Genomic DNA, 10,665 nt, shown 5'->3' with positions numbered 1-10,665 from the left:
AAAAAAAAAAAAAAAAAAAAAACACACAAAGTAAGTTTTCTTTCTACTCCAAATAAAACTCAAGACACAAACAAATTTAACCAGACACACTGTGTTCTGTCTCACAGACCCCAAACCCACAAGATGAAATGTTTTGAAATTGAGTTCTCTCAGTAATATTCCAGCTGAGCAACATTCCTAAAGTACTCAGCATTTACTGCAGCCTTGTTACACTCTCAGTTCAGTTTAATACTGGTATTGTTTTGCTCACTAATGCAAGATTCCCCCTTGCCCTGTGCCTGAGAGATGCACGTTGAGTAATCAGCTTTCTGATTACAGAAGAGACAGCAGGATTTGGAATAAATAACTCCAGCAAAGGACAGGCACAGGCAGAAGGTCAGATACACAGGATACATAAACCCCAAAGCACAATTCCAGGTTATGAGGGATACTTGCCATCAGGATCCTTCTGTAGCTGTCCCTGTCAATGCCCCACAACTTGACGTTCGTCTTGGCTTTGACGGTGGCAGCTCGGGGGGTGCCGTAGATGAGGGCGAGCTCTCCAAAGCTCCCCCCCTCACCCACACTGGTTGCCCACTCACTGTTCACGTAAACCTGCAAGGCAGAGCGTGGTCAGACACAGCTCAGCTTCCTGCTGTTCTCCATTCCTTTGGGAGTAAAAGGAAATTCTCACATCTGTACAGAGTTGATCACTTCAGGGTTTTATCAACGCTTCAACCCCAGCACAATTTGTGCTTTAATTGACAAAGGGATTCTCCTCTACACCACAGGCACACACTCTGCACCCACAGACTCCTGAGAAATAACATCTCAGCAAGGTCCGTGTCATAAAGAGCTATGAATTAGCTGGGCTGTAAAATAAAAGTCTGGTTGCTCCTAAAGCCTGTCCCACACCTCAACTCCACCCTGCGCTCATAAAACATCTGTATTGTGTCCAAATAATTCGTTTTGAAACTCACTCTGTGCAGCCAGACTGAGGCATTAAGGAGCCAAACAAAATTCTATAAGTAAGAACTTAAAATGAGAAAAGCAACTAAAGGCAAGGTCCGTAGAAGAGGCCTACAAATATCAGAGTATTCTTCTGCTAGGAATGAATGTATCATCAATAAACTACCAGGAATGCTTACATCCATTTCTCCTTGATCAACAACATAGAAGTTATCACCTTCATCACCTAAAGAAGAGAAGAAAAAAAATTATTATACAAAAACTTGAATATATTAAGAAAGAACTGGCATCTCTGCCAACTTTGATGTTTAGACTCCAATAAGGCTGACAAATTTTTGCAGTTTGCAGGGTGAAATGTCTCATTTTGCTGATTTCACACTCCTCTCAGCCCCGTGAAAGGGGACATCTACTGGTATCCAGGAGATCAGCAGCAATTCCAGGATTACTGGAAAGGCGAACCAGATCCATAAATTGACGTAACATTTCTACAGAGCCATCAAAGGACAATATTCCCAACAGATAGTCTATTCAAGGAAGCCACATCTTCCTCCAGTGGCTCCCACTCCTCTCTTCAGTGTGAGCTGTGCTTCAGGGAACACAACAAGAATTGTGTGGCTGCAGTGACCCCACTTTTATATTAAAAAATAAACACAAACTACCAAGAGCACTAGACCAGAGCCTGCTCCCCACCTCCAGTGATTCCCCAGTGCACACACTGTCACTTGCCTTGCTGGATGACAGTCTCTCCTGCGATGTAAGTGACGGGGAACATCGCATCGAAGATGTCACTGAAGGAGAGGACACCAAAATCAGAAAAAAGCCTGCACAACTCTACACATCAGTACCCCCAACCCACCAAGGCTGCTCCTGGAGCTCTGTGTGGTTCCACTGACCACTGCAGAGTCACTGCAGATTTGTGACACATTCAGCTCTTCTGAACTCTGCCCATCCACAAACCTTAACCCCACAAAGATTTGCTCCTACCTCCTTTCATTATCATCAAGATGGGTAAACAGCACATTCTTCTCAATAGCTTTTGCCAAAGCAGCCATGGTTTTATAATCTTTTGGAATAACCTAGGAGAGAATCAGAGAAAGCAAATGGATAATTTTTCTCATTAAAAACTTCTGCATTTCCCATGGTAAATAAACAACTTAAATTGCTACAAAACACTGGCTGAGTTTTTCCATTTTCTTTCAAGCACTATAAATACAACCCCAAATATAGTTAATGTTTACAGACAGTTTGAACACAAGGAAAATACAATCTTGTATTTTATGCAACTGAAAAGCACCATTCCATGCTCAGTTTATTTTTTTTTTTTTTTGCAAGAGGACGAATACCTGTTCAACCTGTATTTTCCTGGGAACAGCAGCAAGTCTGCTCTGCCATTAGGCCAAATGTTGTTGCAGCTGCCAAACAACTGGAAGCACATTATATATAACATATCTAAACATATGCACATCTAAATACACATGACTTCAAAGGGAACAGGTCTAAGTAATGCATGAATGGTTTAATTGCATGATAGGTTATTCTGTCCTCCGGTTAAACAGCCACACACACAGCTCTGCTTTTCCCAGCAATTATGACATAACAGGCTCCAGGAGCCTGGTGTTATTCAATACTCTGGACAGAAGGTGGGTTTAGATAAACTCTGGATTGTGGATGTCATTTTTAGCAATGTTAAAGAGTCAGAGCACCTTTCTAACATAAGAGGCAGCATCCTCTTCTGTGTAGACTTCTGCACTGATGGCCCCACGTCGTGATCGATATTTAACCACAGGGTTGAGGGGAGGAGGAGGGGAGATCTCATCCTCCCGGGAGTCGGAGCGAGAACCAGACTTCAGCTGATTCAACAACTGCTTTGTTTCCTCCTAAACAGGAAGGAAGACATGTTTGTGTCACATAATCCAAAGGGGAAAAAAAAGCAGCCATATATCATGTTCCAGCCCAGCCTGCCAACACCAGGGAGCTTCCTGTGTACCATTATTCCCATATGAAGGCAAACAGGAGACTGCAGCATCCAAGATCAAAGGCCTTTCAAAACACATGGTAGATGTACCTTTCATTCCTACCAGTCACATCACAATGGTGTTTATCTTATCGAGTTATTCTCCATTTATTAAACTATTAGTGTGAACGAGCTGATTCCACTTTCTGCCAGTGTATTCAGCAGGTGATGAAGGCATTCCCCAAATGCTGAAGGCACTTCCCCAGCTGCAAACCCCCCAGTTCCTCCCCTCAGCTGCAAGGTGTTAAAGCCTTTTTGGAGTTGAAAGACAGAGGAGCAATTCCTCAGAAATCCATGTTACATGAGAAGCTTTTGAAAGAGGTTGAGTCATGGACCAACTTGATACTGATTAACCAACATTTATTTTAGGAGAAAGAAACATGAAAACTGCTTTCAAAAGAGCTGGAGGAAGGATGCTGGAGGCCAAAGTGGGATTTTTTTATGCAAACCACATGCAAACCTTGCACAAGGTTACACGTTTTCCTTATTTCCCTCAGTTACCTCTTGTGTTGTAGTGATACTGTAGAAGACCAGGGTACTTACAATAAAACAAATTCTAATTAACTTGACACACAGAAACTTGAATTCTTCATAAGATTCACCTCAATCAACTAAAATCAGATTAAAAACAAACCAGTCAACCCTGGAGTCAGAGCATGGACATCATAACAGGTCAAATGACTTTCCCAGTGTAAGGAAACAGGGGTTTGGGACATTTTGTAAAAGAACAAGGACTCATCTGTTCTCCCAGAGCTCCAGCCCTTGTAAAAGCTGGGTTAGTCCCAGTGTCCTTGATCCCAGCTGGGCAGCGAGGCTCTGGATAACAGCACCGGCCTGAGGAAAGGGCCATGGGATAACCATTCCTGGCAGTTTACATTCCTCCTCTCCCAGAGCCAAGGAGCTCCACCGCCTCACATTTCACTTCCTGCTCTTTGCCCATTGATAAAATGGTGCTACATTTCCCAGCCATGGGAGCAAAATGTATTTAAAACTCAATTCTGTCGTCTGATTTTAGAGGAACAAGTCTCAACAGAGATGAAATTAAAAATAGCCTGAGCAGTAATAAGTGTTTGGTGTAAACTGCCTCACCATCAACCACAGAACATGTTTGTTCACATACAAAATACTTAACCCGTTAAAAAAGACACTTTTTTAAATACATGAACACCAGCTGCTGGGCTTTTTCCAGTATCACATAAAATATTAAATATTGTGATCAGAGATTGAAGCACTTCAGCAGCATTTAGTGAGGGAGCTGTTATCAAAACACTCTTCAAGAGACTCCTCAGGGCAATGCCCTACTCAGGGAGAAGGAAACTGCATTAACACAAAAAAATACAACTGGTAACTCCTGTCTGAATCAAAATTTAATATTAACTTTTTTTTAGTATAGTAAGGTAGGGATGGACACAGAAATAAGTTACAGGTGGGTAAGATAATGTATAAACTTAAAATATACCAGTTATTCTAAATAGCCCATACACACGCTCACCAAGAAGATTCTCCCTGAATGAGACAAATCATAGAATAGAACCATAGAATGAGGTTTAAAAAGACCTCCAAGATCATCAGCTCCAACCACCACTGTGTCAACTAAACCATAAGTCTCCAGATATTCATACTGCCAGACATACACTGCCAGACAACCCTGTGCCATGGAATGACATCCTATAATCTCAGTTTTCATCTTTCTAATAGATACCTTTTATAATTTCTGATACTAAACCACAATTATTACACCAACAGATCAGAGAAAAATTACAGTAGGGCCTGAAGAAACAGAGGCAGTTGTTATTCTCAGTTACCCTTGGATTTAGCCACTGTTTATGAGAAAAAGGTGTTTGTCCAAGTCTGGAAGCTCCTCACCACTAAACATATATTGGATAAAGACACTCAGTTTGCTCTGTACTCATCAATATAACCATTCCCAGGATTTGAGAAAGATTTAGGAATAAAGTTCATCGATTTATTACATCCAAGTGTTGATCCTGATCTTTCAGCTGATGAGGCAGTTCACGTTTTCAGTGTCAGTCACTAACTGTAAGCCTTACTTTTTTCCTGACAAATAACAGATGTTTATTAAGTCCATTTAGATTATTACAAATAATACTGAAGTGGTGACACTTCACATACTCATAGTTAAGTTTATCAGCTACTGAAGAAAATCTTCACAATTTCAGAATTGTACACTGTAAAACCTGCTAATTGTCATTGCACCAGACACAGTCTCAACTTCTTCTGGGTAATTAGTATTTCATTTATATCATATTTTTAAACCCCCAAACACTCAGGAGCTATAAAAGCTTTTTTTTTTTTAAAGCTCTGCCATAAACTCACAATTGCACAGTATAGCCTTCTAAACTAGCTTGTTCTGCAAAAGAAACACTCAGAAAAATGAGAAAATATTCAGCTATTCAGGTATCTGAGCAGGGCAGGTTGTGGGGAACAGGGACAGTGACTACATGCCCATCACACTTCCTAATTCCAGCTTTCTATAAAGCCCAATGTGCACATAACTGCATCACACACAATATTTCAACCATGCACTTATTCCAGAGGACAGTCATGTCCAACAGCCAGGATTCATCTAGCAGGCTGCAATAATGATATCTACATTAAATGTTCCATGCATTACACAGCCCAGCCCTGCACTGGAGAGCTATTACATCTTTAGCAGGTATTGGTATTACCAGACATGTTTGTACAGCAAAGAGAACAGAGGCCTTAGCACATCACAAAGAGATACAATAAAACCATTTATACAATCAATGTGTAGTAATTAGATTCATCTAACAGCTTTCATAACCCAGAAGAGGACATTTGAATTCCTATAGTAGCTGTAACCATCTCAGAGGCAGCGATTTTAATGTTTCTGAACAGAGATTCTAAAGCATGTTTAAATTTCTCCAACATATTTTAATAACATGCCAGTGAATCAGCTCTGTTTGTGTGCAGTGGAAGAGATGACTTGTCAAGAGAATGAGAGAGAAAATAGCAACCTCACTTCAGTTTCCAATGGTGTTCCTTCAAAAAATCCATCTTAAAAAAAATACTGGATGATACTGAGGTTGAGATAGTTGAGATAATTTTCAAAGAGATGAAAATTCAGAAAGCACATTGAAAAGTTGCTCTGCTTTATTACAGATGAAAAAGACAGGATTTTGGGAGGTGAAGCAGATTGAGTTTCAGGCATTTCTGCTGTAGCAGAGCTGAGGACTGGCTTGGAGCTGGTTAATAATAGTACTGAGCATTTGTGCTCTCCAGACACGGATGTCAGGAGTTTCCTGCCCAGCACAGGATGCTCACTGCTCTGTTACCTGATAGCTGTGGAGGTACCACATTACCTGCATCAACTCAGCCCAGCCCAGGCTGAGTGGGGAAGCCACCCAGAGGAAGCTGCAGCAAGTTTTAAATCCTAGGAGGCAAGAAAAAAATGCTCCAGTTTCACTTGTAGCTACAGCTGCACTAGAGGGCACTTGGAACCCATGAGAAAAGACCCTGACCAAAATTGTGAGAGCAATTTAAGGGGAAAAAACATTACCTAACCAGTTTTATTTTCAGCTTCAGTGTAGGCTGACCGAGTACACAGAGAGCCAATGTGCACCAGAATAAAACCATCAACTTATTCAATTCCAACATTCATGTCATTAAATTCAGAGCTGGACTTGTTGTCTTGCTAAAAAACAAATTAAGTTCCTAACTACTGCATGTTGACCATAAATCCACTGCACAAAAGCACCTAAATAATCCCATTTTATATCCCCACATACGGATTGGTTTAGGATTTATTCTAAGCACACTAATGCCATTTACTTGGTAAAATTTTGTCTATAGATACCCATGGTGGTGTTTTAAAAATTCCCAACCCAGCAGCACTTCAAAACGCAAGAATCCCAGGAGGGGAAGGAGGCATTGTAAAGGGGACAGACAAAGGATTTTTAAGAACCCCATTATTCACTGGTTTGTTGCTGATACTCACACATGCCCCCCAAAAATAGTCAGAGCTCTTCATTTCATAAACAAAACGTTCCCCAAATACATTATGAGCTACAGCAGGTAGTCTGCACCCCTTGGTCATTCTCTAGTATTTATCCTGAACACTTCCATTAAAATACAATTTCCATCAGACATATTTATGATCTCCAGTGTTAATTTCCTTCTTCTTTACATCAGCAATTAGTAACTCACTAGAACAAAAAAATAAGATCAATATCTAACTGGCCTATACAAGTACTGAGAGCAGCACCTGCAAACAACTGCTGCACAAGGTCACAGCTGCATTATTTACTAATTCCATGTTCTGAGTACAGTTGTATCCAACCTTTCCTCTGCACAAGCCTTTAATCTTCCCATTTCCACTGCAGCTTCTCTTCCTACCTGCTTAGATATCAATATACAAAATTAACAGGTCAAAAGAGTGTGAAATCACTGTTTCAATGCGAATGCTTTCCATTCCCGAGATCCCAGAATGCTTCCAACAACAACAACAAAAACACCAAAGGCACCTCAGGACAAACACAAGAAGACAGAAACACTGAACTCCCAAGAGAAGGCAGAAACAGGCTCATTCTTGCAGAGACCTGGAATGCCAATACTTCCATTTGACTTCAACCAGGCCTGGGATAATACCACTGGCACCACTTCTGTGCTCTACCCATATTACTGGAAATCAATATAAGAATCCAAATGCTACCACCAGCATCCAGCCAAGGTCAAACTGCACAGTTTTCCAGCTCCAGACACACCCATGAATGCTGTGTATCAACTTCCATGAGTAAGCACTGGACTGGGATCACATCTACATCCCAGCTGGATAAGTCTCCTTGTCAACTTATGCTCTGCCCTACATGCTTTGGTATGACAGAGGTGCACAAACTACTGGGAAACAGGATCTGTTTTCCAAAAGCACCACTTCCAATCTCAAACAGCCAACACAGACACTGGTCAAATCTGCAGCTCAGCCCCTGAATCACAAAGATACATTTAAATTTGTTCCACTCTCCTTCCCTCCCATTCTATATTTTTACCTTCTCCAATCTTTCAAAGTACTCTCTGATGAATCCCATGGGTCTTTCAGGTCTGACTGTGCATAACTGTACAATGCAATCCTTCAGCAGCTGCTGGATGTTGTGTTTCTGGATGTAAAGTTCACATTCCCGAAGGCTCCGCTCCTCCTCGCTGCTGCTGCTGCTGGAAGCTGCCATTGCTGAAGGGAAGAGAAGGAGAAGGTTAAATAACTACTGGAAACAAAGATGCCGCTGCCTAAAACAAAATTATGCTGCATTATCTTACTGATACCACAGCAAAAATCCACCTTTACCTACCAGAGCAGTAACTACACTGAAGAAAATGCTGTGAACTTATTTAGCACCTGGAAAGAAATCAAAAATCAAAACTCTGGGGGCTCTACAGCCACAGGCAGAAAAGGAAAAGCATTTGGTTGAGCTGAAAAAGCTTCAACAATTCAAGCCCTGTGAGCACTCCAAGCCAGAGAAGATTCCACCTGAACTTCCTGCTGCTTAAACTGAGCATTTTGTAGGACTGGAGGCTCACGTCAGGAGCTGCGTGGTCTGTGTGGGGTCATGGGGATGGACGATGGCCAGGAGAGAGGTGGGTGGAAGCTGGAAATGTGAGAGGCCAAGCATGACCAGTATTCGGAAGTGAGACATGTTCAGGTTGAAGCCAAAGCCGGTTCTTCAAATGTCAAGGCAGAGTCTGCTAAAGGAAGTTATGGATTACAGGCATCACTCCTAAAAACTCCTGTGTAATTTAAACCTGCTCATACCTCATCACTTATTTCACAGATACACTGCAATCCCAAAAATACCTCTTCAGCTGTAAATAACAAAGAATACAGCTTTAAACATGTTATGATGCCAGGTTTTCAAAAGACTTCATCAGCTCAGCTGTGACCTTTTAAAAATGTTCTTAAACAGTTTTCCCCCCCCCTTTCAGGTTTGTATTGGGTTTGCATAGCCAGATTTAGGGAGCTATAGGGAGGCTTCTGTGAGAACCTGCTGCGAGCTGGAGCTCATGTGAGACAGCTCCATGATGAAACTGCCACTGGCCAAGGCTGAGCCCATCAGGGACAGTGGCAGAGCCTTTGGGATAATGTATTTAAGGAGGGAGGAGAAACGGCTACTTCAGCCAGAGAGAGGAGTGGGAATATACATGGAAAACAGCCCTGTAGCCCCCAAGGTCAGTGCAAGAGGTGCTCCAGGCCCTGAAACATGGACTGCCTGGCAGCCTGCGATATAGCCCATGGTGAGGCAACTCTGCCGTGCAGCCAAGCGAGGTCCATGGGGAAACAAAGATCCACCCACAGCCCCTGGAGATCCATGGGGGAGAAGAAATCCCCCTACATCCTCTGGAGGACCCCGCACTGGAGCAGGGGAATGCACAGAGTGTGACCCCATGGGAATCCCGTGCTGCAGTGGTTTTCCGTCAGGACTTGTGACCATGGAAGGGAAATGAGGCTGAAGCAGTGCATGAAGAGCTGCAGCCTGCAGGAAGGATTCATGCTGGAGAAGTCCACAGAGGACTGTCTCCCATGGGGAAGGTGTGAAGAGTCCTCCCCTGAGCAGGATAGAGCAGCAGAGACAACGTGTGATGAACTGACTGCAATCCCCATCCTCTGGGGTGGGGGGTGGGGTAGAGAAAATTAGGAGTAAAGTTAAGGCTGGAAAGAAGGGAGAGGGCCAGGATGATGTTTGTAAGATTTGGCTTTATTTCTCATTATCCTGCTCAAATTTAATTAGTTTAATTTATTACCAATTTCCCCGAGTCAAGTCTGTTTTGCCCATGATCACAAGTGGTGAGTGATCTCTCCCTCATCTCAGTCCAGGAGCCTTTCCTTATATTTTCCTTCCTGTTGCTGAGTTGAGAAGGGGAGTGATGGAGCAGTTTTGGTGGGTGGTTAGCATCTAGCCTGGCTCAGCCCACCACAAGGTTAAAAAACCATTTTAAAATATATTTTTTACATATAAACATATACAGACACACATTTCTTGTCATTTTTTGCATAAGAAAATTACCATTGTGAGAGTTACAGAAACAGGAAATAATTTCTCAGGGCATTTTTGGATGAAATATAAAGGAAGTTACCTGGTACAGGGAGTGTGGCAACAGCTTATTAATATGCAGTAAGATATGTTGATCCCGGGATCAGCTTTTGAAAGGGAAAAAACGGATTCAGTCACAATAATTTTGAGAAATGACAAGTCACTGAAGTCACATCCTGGGCACAGAGACAACATAACAACGTGCCCCTCCGAATTCTGCTGCTGGAGATTACAGAAGGCTTCGAGTTAATATGGAATTACCAACACTTCAAACAGGTTTCGTTCTTGTCACACTTAATCCCTGCCCAAGCACACACACACGTGTATTGTGCGTTGCATAAACACAAAGCGTGGCCTTCCCACGGGCTGAAAAAGCGCCGAGAAGTTCTCCAGTTACTCCCTTTTGTTTTGCCAGCCCGCACGGTGAAGGTCAGCGCTAATTAAACACCCCGGAGAACCCCGGGGACTCCGTGACCGCCCGCAAATTACGCTCCGTGAGCAAACACGGGCACGGGACACGCGAGAAGGGCAAGACCGGTGCAGGAAATGCGGTATCGCTGACAAAACGAAAACTCTTATTTCTACGAGGCATTTTTTCTGCACATTGCCAAAGCTTCCCCGAGCCCCCCAAGGCGTGGCTGC

At 42.7% G+C, this 10,665-nt stretch overlaps 1 protein-coding gene across 1 annotated transcript in view; it reads right to left on the bottom strand.

Annotated features, from left to right (window-relative positions):
* PRKAR1A (protein kinase cAMP-dependent type I regulatory subunit alpha) overlaps window positions 1–10,172 on the bottom strand; it is a 15,648-nt gene extending 5,476 nt beyond the window's left edge. Inside the window, exons 1-7 of the mRNA XM_008638668.2 lie at window positions 10,067–10,172; window positions 7,990–8,168; window positions 2,652–2,825; window positions 1,933–2,024; window positions 1,675–1,736; window positions 1,128–1,174; window positions 437–594 (exon numbers count right to left, since the gene is read on the bottom strand). Coding sequence (XP_008636890.1) covers window positions 437–594; window positions 1,128–1,174; window positions 1,675–1,736; window positions 1,933–2,024; window positions 2,652–2,825; window positions 7,990–8,166 — 710 coding nt within the window. The 5' untranslated portion in view covers window positions 8,167–8,168; window positions 10,067–10,172. The remainder of the gene's footprint in view (window positions 1–436; window positions 595–1,127; window positions 1,175–1,674; window positions 1,737–1,932; window positions 2,025–2,651; window positions 2,826–7,989; window positions 8,169–10,066) is intronic.
* Between the last annotated feature and the right edge of the window lie 493 nt (window positions 10,173–10,665).

This window comes from Corvus brachyrhynchos, unplaced genomic scaffold (genome assembly GCF_000691975.1).
Source record: "Corvus brachyrhynchos isolate BGI_N302 unplaced genomic scaffold, ASM69197v1 scaffold218, whole genome shotgun sequence".
NCBI lineage: Eukaryota > Metazoa > Chordata > Aves > Passeriformes > Corvidae > Corvus > Corvus brachyrhynchos.
The sequence above is the reverse complement of the archived record's forward strand: the minus strand, read 5'-3'. Positions and strand labels throughout refer to the sequence as shown.